The 21603-nt window shown below is 44.2% G+C and overlaps 1 protein-coding gene across 1 annotated transcript in view; it reads left to right on the top strand.

Moving 5' to 3' along the window:
* Positions 1-21603, top strand: part of itga8 (integrin, alpha 8) — a 59743-nt gene that overhangs the window by 10832 nt on the left and 27308 nt on the right. Inside the window, exons 9-20 of the mRNA XM_030073227.1 lie at positions 859-902; positions 2859-2915; positions 4276-4328; positions 4421-4626; positions 7404-7601; positions 14774-14819; positions 15037-15144; positions 18552-18607; positions 19072-19229; positions 19383-19514; positions 20040-20107; positions 20922-21069. Coding sequence (XP_029929087.1) covers positions 859-902; positions 2859-2915; positions 4276-4328; positions 4421-4626; positions 7404-7601; positions 14774-14819; positions 15037-15144; positions 18552-18607; positions 19072-19229; positions 19383-19514; positions 20040-20107; positions 20922-21069 — 1274 coding nt within the window. The remainder of the gene's footprint in view (positions 1-858; positions 903-2858; positions 2916-4275; positions 4329-4420; positions 4627-7403; positions 7602-14773; positions 14820-15036; positions 15145-18551; positions 18608-19071; positions 19230-19382; positions 19515-20039; positions 20108-20921; positions 21070-21603) is intronic.

Raw genomic sequence — 21603 nt, 5'->3', positions numbered from 1 at the left:
GTGGTCCGATGCTTGTTGTGGTCTTGTTCCCTTAAGCCCTCTTCAAGCTGGAGATTGGTCGTAACTGAGTTTGAAGGGAAGATTGAGCTGGGAAGCACTGGTTTATGGCCTCGTGGTCTCATCTATTGGGTGGGGGGGGTGGGGCTGGGGGTGGTATAGGGGTGGGGGGGTTAGTAGAGGGGCATCTGTCTCCCTCTCTTCTCCCAGGGTGGGTCCTTCAGATCATCCCCACATGTCTACACCACCACACTCATCAATCAGTGTAGACACATGCGCGCGCACACATATACAGCACTCAGTCCATCACTGCTGCATTCTCAGCAACACTCATCTGTCCCGCCAGGGTGGGCTGGTTAGTTTGAGATTAAAGGAACAGTTCACCCAAAACACACAAATCATGTATATATTTTCCCATGTACCCCTAATACAATCTCACCATCCAGATAGTTTCTGTGTGATTTGGTGGGGTTTCCAGTCCTCCTCTAATTTGTACCCTTTGAGGTGGGATAGATACAGGTTGCCGGTATTCTTCCACAGAAAATAGTTCCCAGCAAACCTTGTCACCTGCAAGGGTCCAGTGTCTGCGTCATTGTTTTAGTTTGAGCATTGTATTGGGGTGCAAGGGGAGACAGGAAGGGGCACGGCAGACTGGAAAATTTGCTAGATCACACAGACACTATTTGGTTGAATAGATTGTACTAGGAGTAAGTGGGGGAAAATATTTTTTTTGCATTTTGGGTAAGCTGTGAGTTTTTGAAACAAACCTCTGTTAAGCAATTTGTTTCTCTGTTGCTCTCTCCCTTTGTCTTTCTCTCCCTATTTAACTTATTTCAATCTCTTTCTTCCCATCATCCATAGAGCTGATCGCTGGGGTCCCTAGAGGGGCACAGAACTTTGGATATGTAAGTATGGAGTCAAATACATAAACACACACACACACAAACACTTACACGCACACAATACAAACACGCAGGATACAGTATGTGTTGATGGCACACTTCTTACTATAAAAAGAATAGCAATGAAAGGATTCTTCCATTTATTTAAATATGTAATTGGTGTAATGTGTGAATAATATATGTTGCATCAGGTGTGTGATCATATTTCATTATATTATTTAATAATGTAGTGCAATAAAGATTTGGACCCCAGGAAGACTTGCAGTTACTACTGCATCAGCTAATGGGGATCCTTTAATAAACTATAAGCATCCAAAACCACATCTATGGTGGTATCATTCAACCCTAACCCTAACATCCTGTGATGTCCAAAACGCAGACACATTTCATCCAGGTGTGTGTGTGTGTGTGTGTGTGTGTGTGTGTGTCTGTGGATGTATAGGTGCTGTATGTAAGACAGGATGTCGGAGAAAAACTGATAGAGAAATTACATGTGGGCTTGTATGTGCAGACACACTCTCATGCAACAAAGGGAGAGTCCTCTAGCCTCATCTGTTGTCAGTGTTCTCTGGGTTTATGCACAGCAGGGGTTTTTAAATGATTTCATATTCCAGATCCCCAAATTGGCTTTGATTAAACCACAGACGCCCATCTGAAGTGACGTTGCCCTGATATGAAAAGCTATTTCGGTTTGCGTGAAGTGTTAAATTGTTTAGTTGTCATGCTTGACCGCACAGCGACAAATGATTCTGATTCAAATGGTGAGATTAAAACAATGCTAAAATAATCAGTCGCACATTTTTTGTCTTGCAACAATTTCTAGTGAATTAAATTATAGTGGAATCAAACTATTCCTCATTTTGCAGAGGAACAGTTTAGGAATCTGAAAACCACTAATTCGCAATACACTTACAAACATGTGTATCTGCATAGCTGTGACAAATACAGCATGTGTGTACTGCACTGTTATCACGTGGTTGTGTGTGGTGAAGTGGCTCCTAACTATGTTGTCTTATGGGAATGTGTCCCAGGGGCGGGCTGTGTCAGTTCTCCCTCATGACACGCAGTTTCCGCTGCATGTAGCGGGAGGTGACCCCACCTAACCCCTCTAACCCCCTCTGTCCACACACACACATATACATGACCCCTAACCTGCAGCACCCAGATGACACACTGCAACACACACAGTGCAACAGTGTGCATTTTATGTCTGGGTGGTTGCTCGTGTGAAAATACTCTGTTATCTCCATACAAAAAGCATTGTGTGTGTGCGTGTGTGTCAGAGAGCTGGGGGGCAGCAGTAGCCAGTAGGGATAGGGCTTGTTTGGCCTGCAGTTAAGTTGGGCTGGAGGCCTGGGACTGGAGTGTGTGTCAGTCCTGATCAGGCCCGTCCCGTGTGGGCAGACGACCAGCCTGACAAGCCAAAGAGAAGTTAAAGTTAGTGACACAGTATTTGTGTTTACACATCCTTGTCTGTCTGTACTAGTAAGTCTATCTCCGTTTTGTGTGTCCCTTAGACATCTGTGAATGGGTAAGCATGTGTCCTCCCATGTGCATGTGTCTGTCTGTCTGTGTGTGTGTGTGTGTGTGTGTGTGTGTGTGTGTGTAGCCCCCGGCAGTCTCCATGTGGTTGTTATTTTAGGTCTTATGAAGGAATTCTCAGCACCCCCTCCCCACCCCCCACCCGTCTCTCCCCACGACCGGGGTTAGGACGGGGGGAAGGAGGAAGGAAGATGAAGAGGGAAAATGGTAAAGGCAGAGAGAGGATGGTGATGGGGGGAGGGCAGCGAAAAGAAAAGGCTTTCAGCTGAATAGCTTCTTATGCAGTTTTGGACTCTGTCTCTGCATTTTTCATGTGTCTGTTTGTCAGACTTTTTGGAAGTGTATACTCCTGGGATGCTCTGAGAACAATGTGTTATGGCCTGTGCTTGTGTGTGACCGTGTCTGTGCCTGTTTTAGGTGGCGATGATCAACTCTACCAACCTGACCTTCATCCAGAACTTCACAGGGGAGCAGGTACGACCAACACCATGTTACAGTCACATGTTCTAGTTATTGTCCAACAATGCAGCTCAGTGTGGTCTTATTCAATCTACTTTTCTATTAACATTAATATCTTCATGTATTTATTGTCTTGCATATCTTGTATCATGAGTCTCTGTGTTGCATGTTTTAAGGATGTCCTGAATGATGTTTTTTAATTTATATTATATATGTTCTTTTTTCTTCATTTTATTAATTGTTCTCCATGTTTATAAATGACCTCAGTAACTTTGTAATTTCAATCTCAGTACCTAACTCTGGCGCATTTACAGCGATGTTAATTAATGTGCGCTGTCCCTGTTAAATAAACAAACAAATAAACATGGACAGAAGCAGCAACGAATCACCGATCACCCATCATAAACGCTGCATTGCTGATGACATAATAAAATGTGAAACCACTGTGACACCATATTAATATACACAGAGGTGCTGCAGTCATTAAATATATAATCTCTAGCTCTATCAGCCTCACTAGAAGTTTTTCCCATTAAAGATGTACTATGCAAAACTGATTGTCTATTTACACTCAGTTGCCCAAAAACACCGAATAAGCATTAATCTATAAGAGAATCAGGCCAATGATAAGAACCACATAGATTCAGCCATTAAACATGCTTATCAAACATTACATGCTTAGGCCACATTTTTTGTCACCGGAGTCGAAACGTCTTCACTTCAATCAACCTTCAGCACTTTTGTATAGTGTGCCTTTAAGCTACCTCCCATTCATAATACAGTTAATCCCTCTGGTATGGTCCTCATTGGAGGGGGAAAATTTTTTGAAGTTTTTTTTTTTTTTTTTTTAATTTGTCTTTGTTATTAACAGAGAGGTAACATGTGTCATCCCAGTCAGTCCACACTAAACAGAACAAAAGCAATTACCTTTTATCTTGTATCATTAGACTCATGTACAGATCTAGTATTAGTGAACAGGCTCATTGTTTGTAAGCCAAGCCACTAACTTTGCAGTTAGTATATAAAATTGCGAAAAGAAGTGAGGACGCTTTTAGTCTCAGCTGACCAAAAACAGGGAATAAGCATAAAAATTGAAGGGTGAATATGGTTAAAAAAATGAATAAATTACGCATACTCATCTGTGAGGTGTATTTTAAGTAGCCTAGAGACTATTGTTAGTACATTATCCCTTCGGAATGCATTGTCGATCAGTGAAATGGACCTTTAATTCACTAGATAGCCCCTGACCTGTTTGGATTTGAATGGGAATGGATAGAAGTGATATATAGAGATGAATGGTCAAATTTCTCATGCTTTTCCCTCGGATTTGTAGATGATACCAAATGGTAGGACTAATGTTCTGTCTGTCCCTCAGATGGCTTCCTATTTTGGATACTCAGTGGCTGTAACTGACCTGAATGGAGATGGGTAAGTATGCCATCATCCCAGCCACCCCGCGCCTCCCATGTTTGTTATACACATGCATGTTAACATCTAATCTGTGCTGTGTGTCATCCCAGGACTGACGATGTGCTGGTGGGCGCTCCCCTCTACATGGAGAGAGAGATGGAGAGCAAGCCCAGGGAGGTGGGGAGGGTCTACCTGTACCTCCAGCAGGCTCCGTTCACCTTCTCCGACCCCGTCCCCCTCACTGGGACGTACACCTTCGGACGCTTTGGCACCGCCATAGCACCCCTGGGAGACCTGAACCAGGACGGATACAATGGTATTCTGATGAAAGGGAGTGGGTGGGGAAGTGGAGGGGAATAAGGAAACAGATAGACAGAGAGAAAGAGAGAGGCAGAGAGGAGAAGAGAAGAGAAGAGAAGAGAAGAGAAGAGAAGAGAAGAGAAGAGAAGAGAAGAGAAGAGAAGAGAAGAGAAGAGAAGAGAAGGGAAAAACATTAAGGCAGATAGAGAGGAAATGTTATGGAGACAGATATGGAGCCGAAGAAATTAATTTATTGTCTTATTATTCATTTGTGAATATTTTTGTGTCTGGGCATGAAAATTTTTGTTTTCTCAAAGAAAGACCCTGTCTCTTCTCATATGGGTGGGTGTTTTCAGGTAAATCTTTTAAGAGACAAATCTTTTTCTGTGTTTCCTGAGCTGTTTGGGATTGTTTTGTCTCAAACTAAGGAAATCCTATCAGATGCTCTGCCATGGAGAAAACCCAAAGCTCCTCAGCCAATCAGGAAGTGCCGTGTTGAAAGGTTTTCTGCATGTGTGAACTCGTTTCTTCCTGTGATGATGATCGGAGGTTGAGGATTGGTGTGCGTGTGTGTGTGTGTGTGTGTGTGTGTGTGTGTGTGTGTGTTTGAGTTATTTTTAACTCTCCAGATGTGCCTTGAGATAAAATCATCTGGAAGTTTCTGTCCTGGAGCCTAGAGTTCATTCCTCTTCTGTGTTTGTTTTATCCTCACATTGATTTGACAAACATGCATTCATGCACACACACACACACGCTTACACACACACACACACACACACACACACACACACACACACACACACACACACACACACACAAACACACACAATGCAGCAACCTCATAGCTAAGGTCTGCCTGTTGCCTTAAAAAATGTATTCATTGATGTGCATCTGGCCTTCAAATGACATCCATCCCCTTGTTATTTATTCTTGTACAATGTGTGTTAATGTCGTCGTGAAAACCATTCCCTCTCCTACGCTGTTAAAGCCTTTAACCATTAGATCAATAAGCAGTGGATCAATGCTGGAGCTCTCTGGCCAGAAACATAAATCACACCAGCCTGTCAGTCAGGATGTGACTGAGTCTCTGCGGAACAGCTGCGTGGCGTAAAGGGAGACAGAGCCTCTGTAGATGCTCGTCACAGTATCACACAAGGCGAAGACTTGATGAAAGTTAATCTAATGAATCCATGTCCATGTCTGTGCATGATTTCATTATTCTGCATTACACTGTAGAGTCACCATGGAAACATTTCGTTCAGCCTTTTCACCAGCATTTCTTTTTTTGTTCCTGACGTCATTCTTCGGTGTGTGTGTGTGTGTGTGTGTGTGTGAATACCTGCATGCACATGTTCCTGTGTGTCTCTATGTAATCACTGATAGACCCCTCTGATCATTTCTCTGATGACAGCGAGCATCTTCCTCCCCTTAGTAGGAATCTCATCACTCTAGAGCAGCACCACACACAATTCCTCTCATTTCCATAGCTCTGTGGTGTGCCGGCTATTGAAAAGCTATGAAATTGCCTCACAATCTCGCTTCTTTCATTCAGCCTGTGGCTTTGTGCCTTTTTTAAATTGCATCAGCCAACTGTGGCTCTGTGTCACCATGGCTTGCTGGGTGTCTGCATGTTTCTGTCTACGAGCAGCAGCCTCCTATAGTGCTGGTCTGAGTGATCGCAGTGGGTGTTCCTCAGGCTCTTTGCTGTGCACGTCTGCTCAGTGTGGGCCATTGAGCAATGCCCATGAGTGACTTTCACATTAGTTGGAGACATATTTAAGTCAAGCCTTTTTTTTTCTATTCTTTGCATAGCTATTCAGTTATGCGCACACACATGCATAGACGCGGACGCACACATACACACACACACAAACACGATTTTTCTCATATATACACTTGCATAGACACATGGTTGCATTTATCCTGTCCACCCCACAATCTGCTTCATGTGGAACTAGTTGTTTAGGCTGAGGGAGAGGGGGTCCTGAGACAAACAGGATGTCTAGAGGTGTTTGGACAGTTACAACGCTGAGGGATACAGTCGTACACTGTGCCCGCTGGGACACTGAAAACACAGAAATAGCAGAGAAAAAGATAAATGTGTGAGGAGATTAAAGTGCATTTTATGCTTTAGTGAACATAGTGTCTCTGCATGGAAACTGATAAAAATTTGACATACACCTATCTATTGAGCGGGTGTCATGTACCCGCTCAGTAATCTCAAAAAGGTTGCACATGATTGGTTGATCACAGGTAGATTTCACACAGGTAAAAGCTTTAGTGTAAGCACAGCAGCATCATTTATACTTTAGATGTCGTTTGTGTTACATTTGACTTCATACATAAATGCCATGTCATGTGTGTCTGTTTCTGTGAGTCCTGTTGTTCCTCTGCTGCATGCCTGCATGTCTGATGGGGTTCATGAAACACAGAGGGAAGTATTGTCATGCCAGCCTCCTAGCCCTGCCCTTTGACCTTGTGGCACTTCCTGTTGCATGGCAAAATTTAGCGGTCAGTGACTGTGGAAACAGGGCAATGACTTAAACAGTAGCCAGACAGAGAGCGAGCGATATGGGACAGGCAAGATGAGGAGATGAGCAAAACGAATGGAAATGAAAGGAAAATAGGGAAATAGCCGTGCTGAGCTGGTCCCCCAGCGCAGGTAAAGGAGGTGCAGGCTTTTTTTTTTTTTTACTCTTTTCCTCTCCCTTTAATTTTTTCTGTCTCCCTCTATATCTCAGAAGGGCCTTTACCTTGCTGATGTCTAAACCATGTGTCTGTGTCATCCCTCAGACGTGGCAGTGGGTTGTCCATTTGGAGGAGAGGAGCGTGGAGGCAGGGTATTGATCTACAATGGCAACAGAGATGTGACCACGCGAGGCCTGATGCTGAGCCAGGAGCTGAGGGCGGCCTGGACCCCCAGTGGCAGCCTGCCTGGATATGGATTCACTCTAAGAGGGGGCCGAGATCTGGACAAAAACCAGTACCCTGGTAAATTCTCCTACACAACAAATCTAGCCTTTTCTATCCAGATCCGACTTCATCTCGACTCCCCCCTGTGCTCTACTACAATCGACATTCCTCCTTTGAATTACATTCCTTCACTCCTCTCTTTCCTCCTCCTCTCTGCGGTGCCTCCCTCCTCTTCACTCTTGACCTCCACATTTCATGTTTCCTCCCAGGCGCTCCTCCTCTACCAGCTCCATGTTCTCCCGTATGGCTTTCCTGTGCATCTCTGGTAAAGTCATCAGCCAGAATAAGGGGGTATAAGGATGAGTGCCAGTGAACTGTTGCCACAGCAATTCTCTTGGGACGTACAGTACTCAAGAAAAAGAGAGAAAACATGAAATTAAGAGGGAGAGAGAGAGAGTGAAAGAAAGAGGACTATTATATTAAAGTACATTATCCCAGAGTTGAGTCTATTTGCCAGACATTCAAATATCACTCCACATCGTTAACACAGTAAGGAGGAAAAAGGTCTGGTATTGAAGAGCGCACCGAAACAGTCGAGCCTTCCAGAGCACTTCTGGTGCCGTCATTTTATCATATATGGTGAAAATAAATAAAGTAAGTTAAGTTTTAAAGTAAGTTTTTGGTTCCTGTTTGCCAACACTTTGAGGCTTGAAACATATTGAAACGAGACATGGGAAAGATCATTCATACATGTCGACTTCTACTTTTAAATATGTATTTCCTAACAAGCCAGGCAACAACACGAGTGTGGTGTGGTGACTGAATCCTGAGATTGCCGTTTGGCTTGGAAGTTTGTTTTTTTTTTCCACAAGCAAAAACAGCATCTTTTACTGTATAAATACACTTTATAACAATTGTAAATAAAATTTTCATTTTGATAGTTAGCTAGTTAGTTCGTTTATTTCTTGATTATCAAGTAACCATGGCAACGTCTTGCCTAAACAAATCAAGGATATACAGAGGAGGTCAATGTCAGCTGTTTCACTACTAAATTAGCTAATGCTTTTTTTTTTTCTTTTTTTTTTCTTTTTTTTGCAATTTTTGGATCTTTTTTGCAGCTTGAAACTCCACAGCACACCATGAAGTAGACCAAATCTGGACTTAGTTTGAAGCAGTAATTTTGTACGCCAATATATTCTCCCATTATTCTGGCAAGGTGATGGAACCAGAAGCTCTAGTAGGCCTACATAACATGTGGCAGCTCTCTACTCACTTTATCTCTTTCTGATTTTACGGAATATAAAAATCTGCATCAGAATCACTGGAGATATCTGAGTGACTGCAAAGCTGTTTCTATACGAGACCATGTGGCTCAGATTGGATGATGTTAAAAAGTCATTTGAAACAAAGCAGGTCTGTAAATCCCGTTTTCACTACCTTATTTTCTCCCTAATTTGGAACCACTTTGTGCTCAGCATACTTCTGGCTTAGTGCTTCCACAGATGAAGCCGAAAAGGAGAATTTGTTTAGTTTAGTTTTGCTTTTTCTTTTCTTTGCCCCCACTCCCCTTCCCCTTTTCTTCATTCTGCTGTAATAACAGATTTGTTCATTCCACAAACAGGATATCTGGAAATACATACACACACATGCACACGTGCACACACATACACAAGTGCACACGTACAGCTTGTGATCAGTTTCACTGGCGTCTGGAGAGTGTGTGTTGAGTGTGTGCCAGAGTTCAGGCCAAAGCCAGACCCTGTGCAGACCTGCTGCAAGTCAGAGAACCTGAATTAGAAACGCTGCACTGTAAATACACAGACAGACACACAAACACACACACACACACACACACACACACATTGGGGTTACAGGTTGAAATTTTAGGCAGGTCGAGGCCCTTTGGGAAAGCCCTGCAGGAGGAAATGGAGTAGGAGCTCATGGGTGGCAGAACCCTCAGCCAACACACACACATATGCATATAAACACATACACACACCAACGTGTAGGGCTTGTGTCGTCTGTCATTAGAGAGTTGGCTGACGGAAGTGAGACACACACACACACATGGTGTGTCGTTAGCAGGGTAGTAAAGTCACACTGTTCAAAGGCGCCCGAGATGTTTGATCAGCATTATGAGAGGACTGCAGAGGCGTCTGGAAGGCCCGGTATAGCCGCCATATGTTGCCATCAACTTTAAATGTCATTACGCCACTGCAGGAGCAGAAGAAATGAGCAGAAGATGAAGATGAAGCCAAGGCAGAGAGACGGAAAATGAAGATGAAAAAACAGTGAAAACAAAAGAGATGGGTCCTACTGAATGAAGATGCATAACAAATGTTTAAATGTATACAGCACAGCTTCCCTTTCGGAGAACCTGAACTAAGACAGACACTTACCGTTCTTTTCCTGATGATTACTACAGCTTTTATTAGACAGCATGCAGTGGAAAATAATAGGGAAGTTGACATGCTACATAGTACAGACTAGAGCTTAAATCAGGCCTCATATTTTGAACGGGAGAGTGTTTAAGAAATATCTATCCAAACACCGTCTGAGCCCAACCACCACCTGCCAGAGCTACAGTGAAACCCACCATTTATATTGTTGAAACTAATCTTCAGGCTACTCATTATGTAGTTTAGCATGGATGGATGGAAAATATGAATTTAATATTAGGCTGTGTTCTTCAAATCCATCCAAAAACTCAGTCCAAAATTAAGTTAAATGCCACTTGGTGATGAATTCTTTCATCACCATCTCCAATATCCATTAAAAGCAGGAAGAAAGAGGGAAAATGTACATATTTATCAATGCAGTAGCAACAGAAACATAAAAGGTATGTTTTTACCAGTTGATGGTGACCGTGACATCTCCCATGATTGGTGCAAGTTCAAGTTTATTTAGAGCCTTAAATCACTATCACTACAGTCTCAAAGGGTTTTACCGGCCCACAAGTTCACAGTTGACAAAACAGGACAACACCTTCGGACTTAATCCTCATAGCAGGCGAGAAAAAACTCACAGATGGAACAAGAGAAAAATTGGAAGAAAAGGTTTTTTTTTTCATTTGTTTGTCTGAGAAATTGCTGTTTGAAGCTTGGAGACTTTTGGCCTCTTGCTATGGATACTTGATATGAATGTAAAATCGTCATTCCCCAAAGGTGTATCAAATTTGACTCAGCGGAGTACAAGATATCGAGCATGAAGTTTAGGGCTTTGTTGGCCTGGTGTTGGCGCTGCTTAGGGCCAGTCAGATTTAGACGTATCCCTGCATCAAAATCCATCATTCCCCCAAGTTTCATCCAAAACAGGTATCAGGGGCGCAGAAATCCTGCATGAGAGACGGACCGATGGATGAAGCCCAATCCACATTCACCTCCCCGATCATCAGTCTTGGACATTATTGAGAATAAAAAAACGTAAAAAGTAAAATCTGGAAACTGACGTGACACGAGGAAGCAGCTCAGAGAAGGTTCATTAATGCAGTGGATATGGGAAGATGGGCGAGTGGAGCGATGGTGTGGCCGAGGCTGAAGGCTGGAGTTATGGTTAGGGTCAGGCTTTGTGTCAAAAGTGGGTCAGATGGCTTGAGGGTGGAGATTAGGTTCAGCCAAGGGGTTAGAGGTCAAAGGCTGCCAATGTTTTACCTGTCAATCACACCCACAGAGAGAGAGAGCTCACAGAGGCAGGGCAGGGGAGAAGGTTTGGATGTCTGGTGGCGGCAGTGGTCGGGGGGTAATTAAGAAGTTCATTTAGCTGGTAAGTAGGTGTAAAGTTTACTACTGGGCTCCACGCCTACTTGCCTACTCACTCATCATGACATCTTCATTCTGAGGTCTTTCTCAGAGGTAATTAGTCCTTCTTAAGCGTAACACACTGTAGAAATCTCCATCTTATGTCATTTTGTCACATATTCATACTTAGAAATCTTATTTTTTTCTTAAAACAACTCAAACAATTTACCCGTGAGATAAGACAATCCCACTTATTTCCAATGCAGTTTCACTTGTTTCAGGATTTTTTTTTTTAATGGAACAAGTATAAATATGCTGAAACAAGGCAGAATAAGGCAGGTCAGCCGACTTATAATAAATCAACTAGAATCAAAATTTCTAGAAACAGCTTGATTAGCATTGGAAACAACATCCCATTGGCAGATTTTTTTCACTGGTTTGAAGAAAAGACTTAACGTGAGACTGAATTGCAAGCTATGGAATCGCCTTAAAAATTCAAATAGGCGTCCAAAAATGTCGAAATCCTCAGCGCCATCTCTGAAACTGCCTCCTTTTCCGCTGAGTGCCACTGACCTCTGGCATTTCATCAGTGAGGCCAGAGTCCGCTCCAGCCAAACAGGCAGCCAGTGACAGGTTGACAGCCTGTCTAAACTCTGGATGGAGGCCATGTTTTCACAGCCCTGGATGGACACCATCAGCTAAAGCAGCTCAGTTACCAGGTCTACCAAAATACCTCCAACTAGGCCTGCCATCAGCGAGTGTGTTCGAGTATGTGTGTGTGTGTGTCTGTGTGTGTGTCAGGGTGTGTGTGGGTATGTGTCGGTTGGTCGCTGTGCACACACACATACACTAACCTCAAATCAACAGTGGCAGGAATGCTTTCCTGTGTGTAAGGAAATGGGATTGACTTGGAAAGGAAAGTGGGCCGTTATTTGATTTAGCCCAGGGTGCAGCCATGCGTGCACACACACACACATACACACACTCACACACACTTAACCCCAAAGGTGCCCTTTCCACAAATCAGTCTCATGTCATATCGTGGTTTTTAGAGCAAACAAAGAGTTAGGATAAGGAGCACAGACAACCACTGTATGGAACACACACACACACACACACACACACACACACACACACACACACACACATTCACTTATGGCAGGAATAAAGTTAGGTTACTCAACTCCAACAGTGAGATGGACGGAGGAATTTGGAGTGGGACATGAGTTCTGTTGGAGGCACCAGTCCCAGTGCTCTCTGTCTCTTTCTCCATCCTCATATTCTCTCTCCAAATCTCTCTCTCTCTTTTCACTCTAAATCTCTCTCTCCCTTTTCACTCAACCCCCCTCTCAGTCCCTCCCTCTCCTGAAAGCACACCTATAGCTTCTGATGGCTTTCACAGATTGCAGTTTAAAGGCCAAGTGCATAAGCTGCTGCGCTGCTTTTCTTCCTATCCTTTTCTCCCCTCCTTTTTCCCCCCCCCTTTTCCATACCTTTTCGGCTGCCCCTCGAAACCCAGCCCTTTGGGTCCCGTCTCATTGCAGGCTCATTGATACAGCACACAAACACAAACACACACTCAGAGTCACACAGCGCACCGCAGGAGGGAGAGGGACAGGGCCTAAATGTTTAATGTTGTGGTTTCAGGGGGACACAGTGACTGCAGCCAAAGGCAGAAACAGATGTGCCTCTCTTGGATTCAATTAGCTGCTTTCTCTTCTCATACACAGAGAGTGGAGAGACACAGACTCTGTCAAAATGACAAGGGACGTCTATAAGAGCGCATTTCCAGCACCTTAGTCCAGTTGAAAAGGGCCTGGTATGTTTCAACACAGACCATATTAAAATGTTGGTTCACATGCGTTATAGCGGTACATAGCACAACCTCACTGCTTTTAGTGAGAATACCTCATCACTTTGCGGCAGGGTCTTGGTTGCCTTCAACACAATGAGACAGGGCTTTTGTTTTCAGCCTCAGAAATCATTATAAATGTATATGTAGTATGTAGTATAAAGTGAGCCAAAGCGCCATGTCAGGAGGTGGGTGCAGTGGTGAATGGCACAATCAACAGGACTTTGCTTCTGCAGACTGAGGTACGAGGCCATTTTCCTAACCTTGACCTCGACCTTTTCCTAACCTTAACCTTAACAAAGCCGTTTTTGGTGGATAACGAAGCAAACAAAAATGACTGAAGTAGCTCTGGTGCCAACATTAGCGAGGGTTAACGGTCACATGGCGTTGACAAAGGCTCCACCACATTGGCTTTAAGTCTGCATGCTGACATATAACGTATTTTGGTTCTGAAACCTTGCTGTTTCAACATATTTGTTGTTTGCAGAAGTGTAAAATGGCCACAGTTTATTCTGGCAGCTGAGCTGGCGTCAGCTTGGGATAAATGAGCTCTCACAAGAAGAAGAAACTTGAAAGAACCATTTGCAACCATTTTTGAGCAGACGGTTTTAAGATGTATTTGAGTGAGTGAGTTGTGAGTTTATCATTGTCAAAAAGAATTTTTATAATGGCTTTTGAGGCTGAAAACAAGTGCTTTGTCTGATTGTGTTGACGCTGTGGCAGAGTGGCTCTCATCACTAAAGCTAGCTGTTATAAATGATAGGAATCGACTTTTTAATAAGGCCTGGTTTGAAAAATGCCGAATCTATCTTCCCGACGAACCACCTGAGCATTGTCAGCTGTGAGCTGGTTCTGACTGAGCGGTGTGACACGACTCTGTCTGTCTCAGCACCGTCTATTTGTTTGGCTGCATCTGGCAGGGAAGGCTTGCATCCATTAAGTCCCTCTCTGGAGTTTCAGACTGTTTTAATCAGACTTGTGTGTGTATGTGTCTTTGTCTGTGTGTATGGTGTGTGTGCGGCTTTCATTGGTATGTGTCCCCCTCGCCACAGACATTAAAGAGAGGTTCTATTTTAAGAGAGAGCCAATTAAGAGTGTGTTCATCACAAACCCCATGAAAACAAATAAAGTCACATATAGGGGAGAGGAGATCTGTTGCTGCTTAGAGGAGCTGTAACTCGGTTCCTACGCAGGCTGTTGGGAAACACTGTTGTTGTTTGGCAAGATGTGATTGGAGAAAAGTGAACTTTCTAATGGCACTGGAATGCACTGTGGGGTCTCTCTCTGGCTGCACACACACACACATATATGAACACACACATCCACATATACAAGCAACACACACACACACACACTTACAAGCATGTTCTGTTTAGGGATTCAGTACGAACCATGTCATGTGCTTTAGTGAAAACATGGTAATATTGTGAACTTCAGTTGAGTGTGTGTGTGTGCGCGCGCGTGTGTGTGTGTGTGCGTGTGTGTGTGTGTGTGTGTGTGTGTGTGTGTGTGTTAAACGTGAGAGGCCTGTGTTTGATGAAGATTGCTGGAGACCTTGAAATCAGTCCCATCTGTGGCATTCTTTGAAGCGCTCGATTTTCCGTCTCTCTCTCTCTCTCTCTCTCTCTCTCTCTCTCTCTCCCTCTCTCCCTCCCCCACAGATCTGATAGTGGGGGCGTTCGGTGCAGGCGAGGTGTCTGTATACAGGTAAGAATGCACCCGGTGTTCTGGGCGACAAAATCACGAAGGCCGTTATGAAACATTTCTCAAAATAGAAACATGTTTTGGCAAAAGTACACTCTACATGAAATCCTGTAAGAATCCCAAGTTCTTCTGTCTCCATGAAACAGTGTTATGTGTTACATAATTTGTGTGTGTGTGTGTGTGTGTGTGTGTGTGTGTGTGTGTGTGTGTTTGTGCAAAGGGCCCGTGCTGTGGTGTCAGTGGAGGCTGAGATGATCCTGACTCCCAGAATCCTGAACCCAGATGACCGTCAGTGTCACCTGCCACACTTAAACATCAAAGTCACATGGTACGTACACACATATATCGATAAGAGTCCTTTGAACGCATATGAGTGTGTGTGTGTGTGTGTGTGTGTGTGGAGCAGAAGGCACCAACCATCTTACACAAAAGTTGGCACACTGGCACACAGTCCATCACATCTGTATCAGAACTCTCACCTCAGATATTGTAGTTGTAGACGGAAAGTAACTAAGTACATTTACTCGACTGATACATCTGTGTAAACTGCACAGCTTGAGAGACTTTATCATTTTATTTCACTACATTTCAGAAGGAAAAACTGTCTTTTTTTTTTTTTACCCCACTTCTGTACATTTATCTGACAGCTGTAGTCACTACTTAACTTTGCCAAATAAACTTTTACATGCAAACATAAAACCGCTTTGTTAGAGCTGAAACTAGCCAGTATTATATGGAGTAGTTAGAACTGCAACATTAAAATACGTCTATAAGGTTAATGCATCAATAAATGAAAGGAACCATTCTTCACAGTGACTACCTTTACTTTTCATACTGAAATACATTTTACTGCTCATATCTTTATATTAGAGTTTGAATGCAGGAGTTTTACTGTTATAGAGGGGTTTTCCAGTGTAGTTTTTCTGCTTTTACCTAAGTAAAGGATTTAGGTGTTTTTTCCACCACTGTGCATACAATAGGTGAAATACTATGCTGTATAAACCATGCACCTTCACACACATACATCACACTCACATTGACAAGGACGCATATTTCACCCTTGGACATCTACCACGGTTTGTGTCTGCGTGAGCGCTGCAGTGATACTCTGGGAACGGCACTCAGACCCCACTCCAGGGTATCCACACAACGAAAAAGCGTCTAGAATTTATACAACATAAAAGTTCCAATTTATGGGACTGTGTCGTTAATTTGAAACCGCATAATGCTGTTTTGATATTATTATTGTTCCTGTGGGCAGCAGGCGGGCTTTGAACAGTCTGGAGGTGAGTTTAGCTGAAGGGAATGGGTCTGAAAGGCTCCTGCTGCTGCGCCGCTATTTTATTGTTAGTCCAGCTTAATGGGGTTGGAACCGCTGTAGGACTATTTGGACAGGGGAAGCATGGTCGGCTAGTCGCCATTCTTCGTGTGTGTGTGTGTGTGTGTGTGTGTGTGTGTGTGTTTTCGTATGTGTGAGTGTTGGCAGGGCCTGAAAAGAGAATAGGGTTTTGGGCAGATTGACAGAGAGCACTAAACTGCGGAATTTTGTCAAAACAAAACTCAACTTATTCAAATAAACCACCAAGTTTTGGTCAGAGGTATGGAATCAGATAGGCCACCGCAGAACACGCTGCACACACACACACACACACATACACATTCAGACACATAGTGAGTCAAACGGCAGCTCCCAGAATTAAGGCATGTCTGAGCCTCTTGTGTTTCTGGGGGGTGAAGGCTGTTGGACAGTTGTGCTGTTTCCCCTGCGGTGTGTGTCTGAGAGACAGACGGCAGGATGAAAGAGGGACAAGGAGAGACGGTGGAAACGAGTGACGGCTTCTTAATGACCAGTCTCGTTTTGAGCGGGCTTAGTCACGATGGGGAAATGGGGAAGGGGGAAGGGTTTTTTTTTTTTTTTTTTGAGATTTCAGCTTTGCCACTGTGACAGACCAATTTATGTGTGTGTGTGTGTGTGTGTGTTCACAGTGAGGACTAGCAGTGCACGGGGTGGTGGGGCTCACATGCGTTTAGGGGGATAATTACATACAGTAATGACTAACCAAGGACCAGAGCTGTTGTCAGTAAAGTAGAGGTCATTTCCGCGCTTGCATACACTTGAGTTTGACACACAGTGCTTATTATACTCACACTCAAATACCCCCACCCAAACACACACACACACTCACACGCAAACACACACCCACGCACACAACACATTAAACATGCGTGAAACCACCTGGAGAGGTCAAACTGATGTAGGGGGGTAATTCCTAGGAGAGAGCTGTATTTTATCACACATTTACACACACACACACACACACACGCACATTTAGACCCCAGGAAGACTAGCTTATCATTATTGCGTCAGCTAATGGGGATCCTAATTAACAACAAACACACAACTTCCCCGACATCTGCATTGTGGTTGTTGAGGCACCACGCAGACTGAAACCCAACAAACAATAATCAGAGTGAAGTAATTTACCTCATGCCTATTGTGCAGCCTTAATGCAGGATCAGGAGCGTGATGTATGTAAGCTTCCCTAAATTCCAGGATATTAACAGTGCAGCACTCCATGTGTGGGGGTCACTTTCCTGTTCCTGATTGACGAGGCGATAACACACACATGCACATACACATACAGTGCAATTGTACACACACACAAATGGAGGAAATGCACAGAGATTGCCAGTCTCCCATGTCTCTGTGTATAAGGGAGGGGGTTCCCATGGTTGTCGAAGGCATTTCCCACTGCCCCCTGGTGTAAAGGACGGGATGTATGCCTTGCTCATGGGCACAGTTCAAGAGTGCATACATCATGGTAGCTCAACTAGGCTGTTCCAGTCCAAAGTGTGCTCTGAATGTGGCCTAGCAGCTTTCATTTTGCAGAATTTGGATGACACACCTGGCATACACTTTGCTGTCCTCTGTATCCTAAAATCAGCTTTGTGCAGGCACGTGCTGCAAGAGAAAGTGAAGACTTCACATACATAATATAGATAGATAGATAGATAGATAGATAGATAGATAGTGATTAATATAATGATCAGAGGCTTTGAATTTTTCTGTTATTCTGACTGCAAACAAATTTGTTTCTCAGAACTGATCTTTACTGCTGCCTGTCCGCCCTGCTCTTTGGAGGTAATCAGGTCAGATTGGTGTGAAGGCGCTACCAAGCGATATGCATTGGTTGTCGTGACTGGGACATAAGTCATGTGTATGTACGGTAACTGATGGCACATTTTTAAAATGCAGAAGCAAAACAGAAAGTCAAGGAAAGGGGTCAGACTGAGATGCATCTGAAGAAATTCAATCACATTTCAAACCACATACAAAAGTGGCTTAAATCTGATTTGCATGTTTCCATGTTTTGGGGTTTTTTGGTGCTCTTTTGGGGTTTTTGTTTTGTTTTCTGTCCAGACCTGATGAGAATCAATCTGTATCCAGTCTTTGCATGACAAAAATCAGATAATTCCTGTATCACGAATGCATACACCTTTTGGCATTGGTGCCCCAGTGAGAACTGAACCCCTGCCCCTTGCAGTGTTTGTCCCACGCTCTTTGTGTTGAGATATGCAGCACCAAGAAAACAGCAGACAAGCGATTTGTTCAACATGCGACAGAGGGTGGTAGGCTGAAGAAGAGGTGTTTCTATCCATGACGGTGCTTTAAGTGTGTCTTCTGATCATCTGTACAACAGGCTCACACTCACAATGTTTTCTCTGTTCCTCCAGTCTGAAGGTGGATGTGTGTGCAGCAGTGAGCGGTGTGGGGATCCCCGACTCTGTAGGTAAGCATCTGGGCTCACTGTGGAGGTGAAAGGGAAAAGCAGGCAGTGGGATTGGCGGTCGTCAGAGCCAGACCCATTAGGGTTTCCTGCTGCAAAACCGCTGCTCAACCACACCGAACAGAACGGAGAACAAAGGAAGGAGGGAGGGTGGGAACAGAGAGACGAGAGACAGCGAAGGTGTAAAATACATTGTTTCCACTGCCTAATGGTACCCAAAGGAGTAAAATGCCTATAAATGACACCAAGGGCTCCTTCCTACACACCCATTGGAAAAAAAGCATACACACATCTGCAGTGCACACACACACAGAGACACAGTAATTGGGCCATATGGATTCATATTTAGGGAGTGTCTGATTGGCTGCATGTCCTTACTTACTCTCATTCTCTCCATATTATCCCACCTTGTCTCCCACCTTTTCCACCATCCACGTCTTCCTCTCTTTGACTCCTTTACCCTCCAGGCCTGAGAGCAGAACTGCAGCTGGATTGGTTGAAAGGCACCAGGGGCGGAGTTAAGAGAGTTCTCTTCCTGGACACCCAACAGCCTCAGCGCACGGGCGTCCTAATTCTGGGACACAATCGTCCACGCACATGCCAAAGCTACACCGTCTACCTGAGAGTGAGCAAATCACAATGTGCACACGTACAAACACACAGATTAATTAGCTGTGCAGGCCTTGTTATACACAAAGTATCAACTATCCATAATTTTTTCTGAAGTATTGCAAGCAAACCATACACAGTCTTTTCTCTCTCTTTCTTTTTGTCTCAGGAGGAGGACGAGTTCAGGGACAAATTAACTCCCATCTCATTGGCTCTGAACTACAGTTTGGCTCCTCCCGCTCGTGGCCAAGACCTCCCACCTGTCCTCAACCATTACAGCAGCACCTTTCTTCAAGAGCAGGTGTGGATGTGTGTGTGTGTGTGTTTGTGCACTTGAAAAGAACTTCTTCATTTCCGGGCGCATTCAAATCCTGCTCAGTGGATCTCTTCAGCTTTGTTGTGAGCAGTTGTGATTGACAGCTTGGAGGGCAGAAGCCAAATATAGTGAAGGCCAGTGATTGGCTAAAACTTGCATCATACAACAGGGAAACATGTAAACTATAAACAGAGGGAGCGCTTTCCATTCAGCCTGACATACGCCTAAACTAAGCCGCTTGCTCCAGCTTGGCCTCTTACATCTCACCAGAGGATATACAACTTTCAAGTATCACAGGACAGTTTTTCATATTTTTTGAATACGTATGTGAGTGAATTAGGGTTAGTTATCCTTGAGCTTTATGCTGCCACAACATATGTACACATGCATGCAGCCGATATTTGTGATAGACAAATATGATCACGACTGTCGATGAAAAGATCAAAGAAACATTTGATGTCAGTGCAAGTGAACCTGAAGTCTCCATCCTCGTGTGTCTCGTCCCCCCAGGCCTACATCCTGCTGGACTGTGGCGAGGACAACATGTGTATCCCCGACCTGCAGCTCTCTGCCAGCATGTAAGACTGACACTGACACACCCCCTGACCTCGACCTGTAAACACTCAACAGCTCACGGGGCCAAACACACACACACAGACACACACACACTCATACACGTACACACACAGCAAATTTAAAAGGGCACATCTGTTTTTCCTCACACAATAAGCAAAGTTTACTCTGAAGCTGCTCACATTATAGTCCCATATACCTTGTCGTGTGTTTGCATGTGTGTGTGTGTGTGTGTGTGTGTATATGTGTGCATGCATGTGTGTATGTATGTGTGCATGGATTAGCCTAGTCTCTCTAGTGTTTCCAGCTGTATGATATCACCATGGCAGCGCTATGCAAACATCCTGTCACCGTCTGCTGACTGACACACAAACACACACACACACACACACACACACACACAGTAATGTCAGTGTTGGGGTTATAGCTGGGGTCTGGGGTATTACATTCCAGGCAGCAGAGGGGAGGCCTGCAGGAACCACGAAGCACAACCAACTCACCACCACACACATACACACACATATTCACTGGCTTAGGAAAACAGTGTATCTCCGGATAATTACCTTTTGAAGAGTGAAGAGAAACTGTCAGGCGGCCCAGTCCCAACAGAAATGTTGAACTTACTTTTACAGATTAAAAAAAAACAACTTCCAGCTTCCAATTTAAAAAAAAAAAAAAAGACAAACATCGAGCCAGGAGTGAGAGATTTTCTACACAGCCACGTTTTCCTCCAAATCACTGACATGATGTTTTCTCTTTGTACACACTCTCTCTCTCTCATGCACACACACACACACACACGCACAAATACACACACAGGGACCGCTCAGAGCTGGTGATTGGAGATGACAATCTGGTCATGTTGACCATCAGTGCGGTGAACCGAGGAGAGGGAGCGTACGAGACCGAACTCCACACACTGATACCACCAGAGGCCGACTACATAGGAGTGGAACGCAGGGTGGAGGTAAATACACTTTGCACACACACACACGCACACACACACACACACACACACACACACACACAGTTACGCACAACATCGTGTTAGCCTGAAATCAATTACCCTGGTTTGATGTTAAGTGCCAACAGGGTGGATGTCGAAAATAGACATGGGATGGAAGCAGATGTCTTATCATGATTGAAGCGTGTGCCAAGTGAACATATGAAACAAGGAAGTGAGCTATTTGAGACGACGGTTACAGTGCTACATCACGTCCTGTTGTTGCTATAGTGTCTTTTTGGGGGTGTATGTGTGTGTTTGTGTGTGCTTTGACTGATTAAGGCGAGGCTATCAGGGCACGCTTTACTGGCAACAGCCCAATAGCCCCTGTTATGATTTACAAGCTGCACATAAGTGACCGTGGAAATGGATGTGGTCAACTCGTGTGTGTGTGTGTGTGTGTGTGCGCGCGTGTGTGTGTTTGCCCGTATGTGTGTGCTAATGAGAATGTAATGGGGCTGTTTGATGGATGAGGCTGTTACTGTCAGAGCATTCATC

This window comes from Myripristis murdjan, chromosome 16, assembly GCF_902150065.1.
Source record: "Myripristis murdjan chromosome 16, fMyrMur1.1, whole genome shotgun sequence".
Classification (NCBI taxonomy): domain Eukaryota; kingdom Metazoa; phylum Chordata; class Actinopteri; order Holocentriformes; family Holocentridae; genus Myripristis; species Myripristis murdjan.
This window is presented reverse-complemented; position numbering and strand designations above follow the sequence as displayed.